The 13,996-nt window shown below is 33.7% G+C and overlaps 1 protein-coding gene across 1 annotated transcript; it reads left to right on the top strand.

Moving 5' to 3' along the window:
* The first annotated feature begins 38 nt into the window (after nucleotides 1-38).
* LOC134259435 (long-chain-fatty-acid--CoA ligase 4-like) lies at nucleotides 39-11,470 on the top strand. Its single transcript, XM_062742019.1, has 13 exons — nucleotides 39-182; nucleotides 475-616; nucleotides 862-942; nucleotides 2,622-2,691; nucleotides 2,858-2,916; nucleotides 3,018-3,082; nucleotides 3,213-3,284; nucleotides 3,468-3,607; nucleotides 3,987-4,159; nucleotides 4,867-4,941; nucleotides 5,309-5,497; nucleotides 7,441-7,713; nucleotides 9,713-11,470. Exons 1-13 carry the CDS (start codon nucleotides 39-41, stop codon nucleotides 9,865-9,867), a joined length of 1,638 nt encoding a protein of 545 aa, XP_062598003.1. The 3' UTR covers nucleotides 9,868-11,470.
* The last annotated feature ends 2,526 nt before the right edge of the window (nucleotides 11,471-13,996 follow it).

Below are 13,996 nucleotides of genomic sequence, written 5' to 3' on the forward strand. Positions count from 1 at the left end.
TGTGAAAAAAAATCTGATTTAATCACAGCTGGTAGAATATGTTCCTGTTATTTACTAAAGATCTGTGTTTTACAGTTGTGACTCTATATTCTACACTGGGGAAGGAAGCTGTTTTACATGGAGTCAATGAATCAGAAGTTTCCCATATCATCGTCAGCACAGTACTAACATCTAAACTCAAAGTAAGTCTACTAGTACGGAATCATGCAGAACAAATTTACCCCCCTCCCCCAACCCCTTCTTCAACAAACAGACACATAATAACTACAATAATTGTTCTTTATTTATTTGCCATACCACTCATTTCCAATCAAAGCTCATATTAACTCAGTAGTCTCGTAAAGCTGACTACAAATTTAGTGAATGTTAATCAATGGACATTCACTAGAAAATATCAATGTCTGTTTATTGTTTGTTAAGCAGACACCTACAGTATTGATGTTTTATTAAAAGACTCCTTGGTTCATTTTGTAGGATATCATAAAGAAGATGCCTAATGTCACCCACATCATATATATAGGTGATGGGAAATCCCCAAAGAAGTCAGATTTCCCTGAGTCAATACAGCTGAAGTCGATGGAGGAGGTGGAGGTCGTGGGAGCTCAGATAGATAACTGTACGGGGAACTCTGATGTTACATGTAGAATATCAGGAAATCCCCTCATTTAATACACTCCAAACATCTCTAAATCATTAAGGGCATTACTATGGCCATGAAAGTTAACAATTATAAAATTAATTCTCTTTATGAAAAACAAATATCTATGCATTGTTTATATATGTTGCTTGAGATACTACAGGAGAAATAGTTACATGTTTATTCTTTCTCAATATGAAGTCACGTTATGTTTATTTCTATAGTACGTGTTCCTGTGACCAAGCCTAAGCCAGAAGATCTAGCTGTAATTATGTACACCAGTGGGTCAACAGGTGTTCCCAAAGGTATGAGGCAGTTTGTTTTATGATATACAAAAAGTACAGATATCATTATCACATTTGAAATCGTACTTTGTATCTCATTTGTTTGGAATGAGCATTGTTAAAACCACTGTAATAAGACAGTAATAAGTATAGGTATCAATTATGTCAAATTCACTTGCTGGGGTAGTATGAAAGTTGAGTTTATAATAAATGGAAACCAAGAGACAGAAAATTCATTTTAAATGAAAGGATATACAGAATGCAAGAGCTGCAGAAAATCAAAAGTTTTCCACACTAACCCAAAAAGAGCCTTTTTGTTAGGGGTGGGACGATACACAGATCTTGCGATAGGTATCGATATATTGGCAGGATACATTTGATATTTTGATACATTATAAAACTATTTTTAAAAATCAGTATTTTATTTCATTTCTTGTCTTGTCATTAAATCAATATGATAAATAAAAGAATAAGTATTTTATTTCATTTTTCGCCTTAACATTAAATCAACAAATTATTTTATATAAAATCATGTGTGCTTTGAAATTAATACTTGAAGTTTATCAATATCATTCACTAAAACTTTATAAAAACAATAATACATGTACATATTATTATTACAAATTACTTTTAAGAAGTTGTTTACAAATATTTGAGTAGTTCATCCGAGAACACTGACTAAAATTCATTTAAAAACATCACATTTACATTTTTATTAATTGCTGAAAGTCTGTAGCAAAGCTGTGATTACAAAAAAAAAAAAACGAGATGGACTAACAATTAATAATATTAAATGCTCTGGAAACGATGCTTTCTGTGTATAGCACGCATTACATACTGAACTTTTCTTGTCCAGGCTGCTTAAAAGTGAAAACATTTTATCCCTAAACAACGACTTATTAGTTTTAAAGTGTGTTTTCAATAATCAACATAATCTTTTCGCTTCGTACAAGCCGCCATTTCTTCGAAGGACATGTACTTTCATTTTCAATTTGGATAGGTCGTTCATGTATCGTTTTGTACCGATATTTGAATGCTTGTATCGTAAACCGTATCTTAGAGGAAAATATCGATATGTATCGGTGTATCGGTATATCGTCCCACCCCTACTTTTTGTTGTGAAGAATATTGAAAACATGTATTGATTTTTGCTGCTAAGCTCTATCTGTCAAGAGCTTTGATTTGGAGTAGTGAAGTATTAGCTTTCTATCAATCTGTATGTATTTGTCAAGACAATTGCCAGTAATTACAATTCTAATTTGTGGAACATGGAACTAGTTGACTAACTTGTAGGTACTAGTACTTTTCTGCCAGTGACTTTGAACTTGTTCAAATAACCCAATTGAGGTTATGCCCCATGCAATATTTTTCTTGGTAAAAGTATGGACGTGATTTGATTGCAAAGATAGAAAGACAGACAGACAGACAAACAAGGTGTTTCTGTTGTACCCCTTATAAATAAGAAAATATAAAAAATCAGAGACATTTATTTGGGCTAAACTCTTATAGAAGTACTGTACTCTTCTAAAAAAAATTACAGGTCATGAACTACATGTAGCTTGACAATTGTTGAAGCATGTACAACTAGACACTTTGGTTCCTCCTAGTCAACAATTGTTGAATCACCAGTTAAACAAAACAATATAACATTTAAAAATTCTGTGTACATAGATTATAAATTGGTCATGTTTTTTATTCAGGTGTGTTAATTTCACATAAGAACCTCATGTCAGGAATGGCAGGGCAGTGTCAGAAGATAGTAGGTCTCGGGTAGGTATCAGGACATTTTGTAGGTCTTGGGTAGGCTTGCTAAGTATTTTATGATTTACTGTATATTGATAATGTAAATTGCTAGGCACCATTATATGTAATTCTGGTAATTATTAGTTTAAAAAATGTATATTTACTGTTTATATCCTCTCAAATAACATTTCAGACCTAAAGATACATATGTTGGTTATCTCCCTTTGGCTCATGTACTAGAACTAAGTGCAGGTAAGAATTCTAATCATGGGAAAAATGTAAACTTTTGTTGAGATTTTCTGGAGTTTGCCACCCATTACACATAAATCATGTAAAATTAATTGTTCATACAGAGATTAGCTGTCTGGCTCATGGTGCTTGTATTGGGTTTTCATCACCTTTGACCCTAACAGATAATGTGAGTACTAAAAATTTTGGCGAATTGATCCATAAATTTAAAATTTAAGCAGCAAACATAATATAAGATGTGAATGTAATCCTTTAAATACTTAATCTTTGATGCAATTCAATTTTCTTTCCCTATCTAGTCCAGTAAAATAAAGAAAGGCAGTAAGGGTGACCTATCTGTTCTGAAGCCTACTCTAATGGCAGCTGTCCCGGTAAGTGATCCAAGACTATTGCAGATCTATTTACATGTATATACTTATACAATTGTCACATATGTCAGATGAAGCAAAACAGTAAATAGTGCAAGGATATATTTTCTAATATGTCCACTGATTTTAATAAAATTAAATTTAAAATTTGTGGATATAAATCATTTTGAATGTAAATGCTTTCAGATGATAATGGACAGGTTATACAAAGGAGTGTGGGAGAAGGTGAACATGGGAGGATCATTCAGCAGAGCGTTGTTTGAGTGGGGCTATGACTACAAGAAGAAGAGGATAGAGAAAGGCTACACCACACCTCTACTGGACAAGTAAGTTCTCCAAGTCTGCTTCATTTTTATTACACCACACCTATACTGCCTATACTAGACAATTAAACATCTCCTCATCTTCCTCATTGTGTTACACTCCATCTATACCAGACAAGTTAGTCTCCCCCTTTGTCTTCATTTTGTGAACTATAAATGTATAAATATTTTGGTATTTCTGATCAATTTGTATAAAATTTCTTGTGTTTCATATGTTTAATTTGTGAAAATTTTGTGAGATGTTAAAAGTTCAATAAAATATTGGAACTATAGTCTTAGAACAGTTATATTAGTCTTAGAACAGTAGCTTTACTATCAATGGAATATACTGTGTATACACAATTTGAATATTACATGTAAGTTACTACTTCTTCCTGCACAGGTACATTTTCTCCAAGGTGTACTCAGTCCTGGGAGGGCGGGTCAGAATGATGCTGAGTGGGGGTGCCCCACTGTCAGAGAAAACCCAGAGATTTATGAACATCTGCTTCTGCTGCCCAGTTCTACAGGGTTATGGACTGACAGAAACCTGTGGGGCAGGGACCATTCAAGAAGGTAAGATGGATTGTAGATGATTACTACATGTATGCTCAACTTCAAAGAAGTGAGGGCATATTGTTTTGCTGCTGTTGGTCTAACTGTCTGTTGGTCCACCATCAGTTTCCATTCATTTTCTTCACAAAGATTGCACATACTGAAATGAAATTTGGTATACAGATTTATCATGGGAATATCTATAGGGCAAGTTCTGTTTTGGGTTTGATCAAGCAATTTTTGACAGAGTTATGCCCCTGGATTTGGAACAATTCCAATTACATGTATTTGCAGTTTCCATTCATTTTCTTTGCAGAGTTGCAAATACTGAAATGAAATTTGGTATACAGATTTATCAGATGAATATCTAGGTCAAGTTCTGCTTAGGGTATGATTTATCATAAGAATATCTAGGTCGTGTTCTGTTTTGGGTATGATTAAGCAATTTTTGACAGAGTTAATCTCCCTTGGACTTCAAAAAAATTTTGAGCATTTGACAAAAGCAATGAGTAAAGTTTACATGTATATCTGCACGTTTACAGTGCATTGTAAACTGAGTACATGTAGAGTGGGGAGATTCTTGGAATAATGTGCAGTTCATGAAACTTAATCTGTCACTTAAAAATTTTTAAGACTTGAATAAAACAGAAAATTTTATAATAGGAATATTGTTATATTTAATTTGATATTTAGAAATAATATTAATACATGTATGTTTTTTTTTTAAGTTGATGATTTGTCGACCGGGAGAGTAGGTGCTCCTCTGATCTGTTGTGAGATCCGCCTACGAGATTGGCCAGAAGGTAATAGACAACCTGTCAATCAACATAATGTGCTGTAAATCTGATTCAGAATTTCCTCAATGAATTGATCGATCAATGCGTAGAATGTCTCTTTGATCAGCAAGTGATATCTACTTTAAGTCTTTCTTAGTCCACAGCAAATTAAAAGAAAAGTCTAAACTATCAGAGGAAATGTTGTAAATTCACAATAAGCTGCTCTGTAACTTCTGTAAACATTCTTTTTTTTCAAGGGGTCATAATTCCACAAAATTTCCTGTTTAATCTGCAGGAAGAAAAATCTGCATATTTCATGGATATTTTATTATAGTGTAGATTAATTCCTAGCAAAAAGTATGTCAACAGTAACTGAGAATTTTTGTTTTACCAGGAAACTATACCTCAAAGGACAAGCCCCACCCACGGGGAGAAATATTGGTAGGTGGTGGTAATATAGTGCAAGGTTATCACAAGATGCCAGAAAAGACAAAGGAGGATTTCACCGATATTGATGGAACTTGGTACTTCTGTTCAGGAGACATTGGACAAATGGACCCTGATGGTTGTCTCAGGGTCATTGGTAGGTATCAGTTCAAATTACCAGTAATACACATTTTTAGCTCACCTGAGCCGAAGGCTCAAGTGAGCTTTTCTGATCACATTTTGTCCGGTGTCCGTCTGTCTAGCTGTCTGTCTGTCCATAAACTTTTCACATTTTCGACTTCTCACAAACCGCTGGGCCAATTTCAACCAAACTTGCCACAAAGCATCCTTGGGTGAAGGAAATTCAAGTTTGTTCAAATGAAGGGCTAAGCCCTCATTCAAGGGGAGATAATTGGGAATTAATGAAAATTTAGTGGCATGTTTTAAAAATCTTCTTCTCAAGAACCACTGTGCCAGGAAAGATAAAACTTAAGGGAAAACATTCTCAGGTAGTGTAGATTCAAATTTGTTCAAATCATGACCCTCGGGGGTAGGGCGGGGCCACAATTGCCGACCAAAGTTCTACATAGAAATATATAGGAAAATTCTTTAAAAATCTTTTTCTCAAGAATAACAAAGCCATAATTGATCATATTTATATGGAAGCATCCTCAGGTAGTGTAGATTCAAGTTTGTTCAAATCATGACCCCCAGGAGTCCGGGGGGGGGGGGGGGTCAAAATGGCCGACCAAAGTTTTACATAGAAATATATAGGAAAATTCTTTAAAAATCTTCTTCTCAAGAATAACAAAGCCATAATTGATCGTAATTATATGGAAGCATCCTCAGGAAGTGTAGATTCAAGTTTGTACAAATCATGACCCCCGGGGGTAGGGCGAGGCCACAATTGCCGACCAAAGTTTTACATAGAAATATTTAGGAAAATTCTTTAAAAATCTTCTTTTCAAGAATAGCAAAGCCATAATTGATCATATTTATATGGAAGAATCCTCAGGTTGTGTAGATTCAAGTTTATTCAAATCATGACCCCCGGGGGTAGGGCGAGGCCACAATTGCCCACCAAAGTTTTACATAGAAATATTTAGGAAAATTCTTTAAAAATCTTCTTCTCAAGAATAGCAAAGCCATAATTGATCATATTTATATGGAAGAATCCTCAGGTTGTGTAGATTCAAGTTTATTCAAATCATGACCCCCGGGGGTAGGGCGAGGCCACAATTGCCGACCAAAGTTTTACATAGAAATATACACGAAAATCTTTAAAAAATTTTCTTCTCAAGAATAGCAAAGCCATAATTGATCATATTTATATGGAAGAATCCTCAGGTTGTGTAGATTCAAGTTTATTCAAATCATGACCCTTGGGGGTAGGGCGGGGCAACCATGGCCGATCAAAGTTTTACATAGACATATATAAGAAAATTCTTTTAAAATCATCTTCTCAAGAACAGCAAACTCCTGATTGGTACTTTTGGATTTAGACTTTTCAATAATAAACCAATTTCTACTTATTCCGAGCCACAGTACTCAGGTGAGCGATGTGGCCCATGGGCCTCTTGTTAGAAGTTGCATCTATAAATGAAGACTTACTTGTACATGGATTTTCATGGTAATTAAGACCACAAGGTGTTTATTTCTTTAAATCATTTGTAAAATCATAGAGTAAAAGAAAAAATTTACGTCACTATGAAATATTTTGCCATGTCTCTACAATTATTTGATTACATTGACACTAAATTAGAAATTCTTGTAAAATAAATCTTTAAAATTTCATGGAAAAATGTACCCTGGTACTGTAAACCAAATTATATTTGCGACGACTTTATTTCGCGATTTACCAGGGATAAATAAGTTCGTGACGATTTATTTTTGCGATCAAGCCTTTCTGGATCTGTTGTGAATAAACACATACACTTTAAGGACCGGTTTGCGGTGAGAAATATTCGCGATCATGAGGTTCTCGCGAACATCACGAATATTTCTCGCACACGAATAAAAGTTGGTTTACAGTATGTAATTATTGGATTTTAATGAAATTAATATTACTCTCATTATATTTTTACAAATTTTCCCTGACAGATCGCAAGAAAGACCTTGTGAAACTCCAGGGAGGAGAGTATGTGGCTGTTGGACAAGTAGAGACTGTCCTGAAGATGGTGCCAGTGGTAGAACAGATTTATATTCATGCGGACAGTAATCACGAGTTTACACTGGTTTTTATTGTTCCTCATAACAAGCAGTTGGAGGAGATAGCGGAGAAACTCGGGGTCACTGGAGAGTTTGAAGACATCTGTAAGGATAAGAAAGTGGAAAGTGAAGTCCTGAAAAAGCTTACAGAAAGTGGAATTAAAGGTAAAATACACAAAGTGTCACAAAGCTAAAACAATTGGAAATTTTTTGCTTGAAATAGGAAATCTGATTAGAGTTTGTTTATTTATACCAGCTGTCTCGATTGTATTATTTTTGACAAATATAAGCCATGTCAATCACACATGTAAAAAGTATTCAAAGAATTTTCAAATTCATTCAAATGATCAATGTCCTGAAGAGGTAAAAGTTTAAAAGCTTGAAGAATTTATTTTGTGTATTTTTCATTTTTTTAAGCTCACCATAAGGGTTAGCAAACAAGTTTATAGTGAATTTTACAAAGAATTGTTGAGATATATTAAGACTCCAAAGTCCGATGGTGACGCCAAAGTCCGATGGTCTCGCCAAACCCCGATGGTCTGCGCCAAACTCCGATGGCTCGTTGTCTTTACGGACCCCAAAGTCCGATGGTCACGCCAAAGTCCGATGGCTCGTTTCCTATGAGACGCGCGACGCTAAAGTGCGATGGTCTGACAAGCCGAAGTCCGATGGTGCGGAGGAACAATTAACGTTTATGACGTCAATAGTCCGACGTCATGACGTTATTCTGCATTCAAAATCCGTTGATTCAGTATTTGTCTCACATACGTTTTTACTGCTATTGCTTTTTGTTTTCACCCACCAGAGGTATTAGGGTTAGTCCTCGTACATCGTTCGATAGATAAGGGTTAGTCCTTGAACACTAATGTGTTTCTTCGAACCCACCCGAGAGATTTTAGGGTTAGTCCTCGCACACTATTGGATTGATTTAGATTAGTCTTGCACCCACCTATGATAGTTAGGTTAGAGTTGATACTCATTGTTCGACTGATAAGTCTTAGTTTCGCACCTACATCCAGAAGACGAGGTCTTTGTATTCATGATATTTTGTATTTATTTATTAGCATGGCGTGGCATCGCATTTTTTAGGCCTTTCAACTGCCGCTAGGGATCGGTGTTATGAACGATAACTCACTGCTGAAACTTGTTTAGAGCAGGCTCGGGGTATCTTACTGTTTACATGCAAGGCAGTTTTTAGCATTTCCCAAGTGTTTCTTTGCTCTCAGTAGAATCCAGTGGTTTTAAAATTTAGCACCAATGTTAAACTTATTTACTGTATAGTTGCGAACACCGGTTTACTGCATATAATTAAAAGTTTTAATTAAAATAAAAAGTGAAATCTACCCTCCTTCTCAGTTCTAACATAATTAAATTTTTATACTCAGTCGTTCCCCTTCGTGCTTAGTAACACAAATAAGATGATCAATTGTTGCATTTACTTGTAAAAATATATATATTTACACAGGAAGCGAAAAAGCGCGAACACAAAAACATGACATTAAATTTTCTTCTTCAAAATAATCGTCAAAGAGAGTTAAAACTATTGAATATAGTCTGTTCCCCATTCATTTGACCCTGTTATTTCAGGTAGAGTGAAGGCATTCTCTTTCTCTTGGTCAAAACTTTTTGTGTACAAAACAATGTAAGGAACCCTTTTGTGTATATAACAATGCCAATGCTGAAGCAGCCTATATGTTATTCCTATAAACGATAACTCATAAATCGGCACTAAGTTGGTCATTTTTCACACCTGAGTTACCTGTCCTTAAACACAACATCGGAAAAGTCAATTATAAATGATCAAACCTTTTAATGACGTAATTAAAAGTATGCATAAGTTATTATCTTTTTTGATAATTTCATGTACCTATAAATCTATCTATACAATGTTTTTTACCATATGTGCAACTTGAAAAATTAGTTGAAAGGCCTACATTTTTGCGCAGTAGTACTATGTCGTCATAGACGTTAATTGTTTTCTGTGCCATCGGACTTTGGCGTGTCAAACCATCGGGGTTTGGCGCAGACCGTCGGACTTTGGCGTGACCATCGGACTTTGGAGTCCCATCGCACTTTGGAGTCCTACAAATTTATATGAAAAAAATATTGAATGTTCAGAATAAGTGTTATTGAATTTTAAATTTATATATTCTTTGTATTACAGGTGACCTGGAAAGGTTTGCCCTACCGAAGAAATTAAAAATCTGCCCTGAGCCGTGGACTCCCGAGTCAGGACTGGTCACCGATTCCTTCAAAGTCAAACGCAAAAGTTTTGAAGAACATTTCAAAGAGGATATTGAAGAAATGTATAAAAAATAGAAATACCGGGTATATCAATTCATGCCCTCCATCACTTTAGATACAAACATTCTGTCATACCTGTTTATGGTTATTCACATGTGAGTCACATGGGTTTTGGGATACATTATTGCACATGTAGGTTACTCGGGTAGTAGCAAGTCCATGTGTTTTACTTTCACTTACACTTTTAATTTTACTTTAGTCTTTCAATTATATTTTTGTATTAATTTTTTCAAATGACTTCAGGAAAAAAAATTATTTTTTACTTTTTGTTATGGCCATTAAAAGAAAGAAATATGATCAATTTGTGCCCTTCACTTTCTTTATTTACCAGTTCATGCTTTTGATGTGGTTTACATGAGTTTGGGGACACATCATGGTATGTTTGTTGGTAAAAAGTCCCTGATTTACTTTCACATTTCAATTTTACCTCTATTTTTAGTTTTGTTCTTTAGATTAATCTTTTGTATAAAGTTTTTCAGATGACTTCAGGAGTTTTGAGGAATATAGAATTGTAATAGCCAGTAAAGATTTGTAAATATTTTGCTCTTTCTAGAAGCTGTTGTGAAAAACAGGGTATTTTCTATTTCTGTACTACAATATTAACATTTCTTTCCTTCCATTTTATTTTTAAGTAGATTAAATGCTTGCATTTACCTGGTCAGTAGACGTTAAATGTAAACTTTACTTAAGACAAATTGTACAAACATTACACTTATCAAATTTTTGACAAAACATATAATGATTTATATATCACGTAAACCAACTTGTGGTTCAAAATCTAGAATAACTTGCCAATTAGATAGACAATGCATTAAACCTTTTATTTTCTTTTAATGAAAAGGTTTAAATTGGGAGCTATGCTAGTCCATCATTATATATGTACATGTAGTTGGCGCATGCATTAGAAAATCCACATTGAGCAAGATTTTCGTGGTAGTATAGGTACCTGTATATTAAAAAAAATAGCCTACATATGTAGATATGTGATAATGGTATGGGAACTTTATTTGGAAATATCTTAATCTGAATAAATTTAATATAGTTTTATATTTTAATTTGTTTGGATGGTTTCTGAGAATTTTTTTATGTAATAAATTTCTAAAGCATTGTGTGTAAAATGTACATTTTTGTTTATATACATGTTCATATATAAAACATTTATAGTGCCATGACTTTTGGAATGAAAAAATAAATTTTACACTGATGTATAAGTTTACCACATTATGGAGACTTGAATAGTTTCTATTAATAAATCAGCATATACACCAGCATTAACAGTGCTTTTTTTTTTTAAATATGTATATTGTGCCATTATTTCTTTATATATATATATATAATTATTGCAAACCATTGGCCCTGTTATCATCTATGTTTGATAAATAAATGATTTCTTGTTGTGAACTTCATTTATCATTATATTTGTCATGTATATGTGTCCTATATTCTGCATGGTACCTTGTGCATTTAAGTTAGATCTGTACATTAAATAATTTGAGAATGTTGGCATAATGATTATATAAAAATATTTGTATGTTTGAGATTGCTTATATTATAAAAGGTTTTATATGTACTAGTGATCTGAACAATGCTTCCTAATATATATCTATAATATAGAATCTTTAAGGCCAAAAAAAATTAATCAATTGTTTCTCAGGCCAAAAAAATCAAAATTCAATGCGGCAGGCAGGCTTTTTTTTTTTTTTTTTTTTTTGAAGCAGGATTTTTAAGTCTACACTTTTTTTTAAAGTCATTTGTTCAACAAAATGATAAAATCTTCTAATTCTTAAGTTCCGTTCTCTGAAATTAGTTATAATATGTATTCAACCTTAAATAATGTTATTCCAAACATTTATTTACAAGTTAACTTATAAAATACTGTAGATTTAGAAGAAAGATATTGTTTTTCTAATAAAAACGTCTATTTTAGCATTTATGAAAAGGGCAATAACTCGATTTTCTTTTTCAACTTGGAAAAATAGAAAATTGGGTTATTTCCCTTTTCAATATGTCAATAAAATTGATCAATGCGGCCGTTTTTGAACTGATGCGGCGGTGCCTGAGAAACTATTGATTAATTTTTATTGGCCTAATAGCATTGTATTTTATTAATGTTTTGTTTTCCTTGTTTGTTAATCATGATAATTGTTTCTTTAGGAATGATTTTGTATGACTTTACATCAGTGACTATTTCTATAGACAAAGGGCTTTTTATGAAGCAGTTTCTATTGGTCAAATCAGAAATATGGTTGTTACATTTTTTAAGAATAAAAAAAATTGGTAATAAATTGTGAAGCATATGTACATGTATTTGCCTATTTTACACTTCAAGTATGTCTTGTAAGTGCTTTGCTATATTTAAAGAATTAAATGCAAAATTACATGTGTATATCTGCATGTATAATTTGTTTGTGAAAAAAACTTATTTGATCTGAGTTTTACACGTGTGAAAATGATCTTACTAATCTGAAATAGGCCATTCTGTTCATATTGTATTATATGGAGGGTCTAGTGGTTTTGTGTCAGATAATAAAGAGGCTTTGATTGTTATATATGTGTTGGGATTTTTATAGTATAAAACTACAAAGCAGCTAGGATTAAATGGTTTCACAATTTAGATCTATGTTAGTGTTATGATATAGATGCCAGAGAAGGGGATTGGCATTTTTCCTCATCATGGTTTGTTGGGAATGGACCTGCTTCAAAATTTTCAAAACTTTTTAACATAGCATATGTTAATAGAATGCATGTCACATCTATTGCTTCATCATCAATGAAGTTGTAATTATAGAGCTTATAGTTACTTAGCAATGGCCCTGATCCAAATATTTTAACCTTGTCACTCAACAAGATTTTAGGTCAGATGTATCTTTTGAGGTAAATTGTTCCTGATGTACCTATCTTCTCTATTATCATAAGCCACTACATCCAAGAGTTTTCAGAGCAAGTATACAAACAAGTATTTTAATATTTTCATGAAAACAAAGTACCGGTATATGTAAATTTGACATCATGATACACCATAACTTTGCTTCACCATCCTGCATGGTACATTTTATAGATGTCAATGCACAAACCATAGTTTTATACAAACTCATAATCTAGGAGTGCTACCTATACCTAGATACATGCAGTATTTGCTTTCAATTTCTCTAAATTGTCTATTTTCTGATCTTTAACACTGACTGAGCTGCCGTATGAAAGCATGTTTGGTACTCTGTAAACAGTTACTTGCACTTTTCTATAAATGCAACCACTATAATGAACAATACAGCAGAAAAAACAATATTAAAGTTTACGGTGTCCAGGAAACAGAAGACGAGGATATTATAGAGGTCGTGAAATCTGTATTGAAGGAGAAAGGGGATGTAGAGGTTAACGAATGTGACATTGTGGCATGCCACAGGATACCTGGATCCAAGGGTAAAGGACCTAAACCCATTCTCATGAAAATGACAAATAACGACAAAAAGGCCCATATAATGCGAAAGCGGTCAAAAGTGAAGGCAGCCCCCGGTAACATTCGACTAGGCGATGACGTTACCAAGGAGAACGGCGAGTTGATCGCGCGCCTGTTGGACTGTGAGGGTGTTTCATCGGCATGGTACTTCAATGGGTCGGTTTACGGAGAGGTGAAGAAAAAACGAGTGAAGTTTGACATTCTTGATGACATTGCACACAAGGTAAATAAGATCCGGGACTAAAATATCCGTCCGTACCTCAACTGATTTTAGTGCGGTAAAATGTATTTCCGGTGTCATATGTGTTTATTTTTGACATTCCAAACAGTGACTCACTTTATCACGGTAGTCAACTTGTATTTTCGTGGAACTTTTTTTATCGTTGAATATCATTGTCTGATCTTTTTTACTGCTTTTCTCTTCTTTGCTCTATCTTCTCTTCTTTTCTGAATCTCTACATATTTAAATCATGAGTTCACCTCCATCGTTCCGTTGGGTATCTAACAGTTTTTGCACAATAATTATACCAAATGGTTAAAATTATATCCGTAAATTGCCAAGGTTTAGGCGATATTGCAAAACGCAAAGATGTTTTTAATTATTTAAGATCGTTGAAATATAATATTTATTGCTTGCAAGATACACACTTCTCCTGTGATATAGAAAATGAAGTAAGAAATTTGTGG

The sequence above is a fragment of the Saccostrea cucullata genome, unplaced genomic scaffold (genome assembly GCF_032062105.1).
Source record: "Saccostrea cucullata isolate Sc308-1 unplaced genomic scaffold, CSIRO_AGI_Scuc_v1 ctg4646, whole genome shotgun sequence".
Classification (NCBI taxonomy): Eukaryota; Metazoa; Mollusca; class Bivalvia; order Ostreida; family Ostreidae; genus Saccostrea; species Saccostrea cuccullata.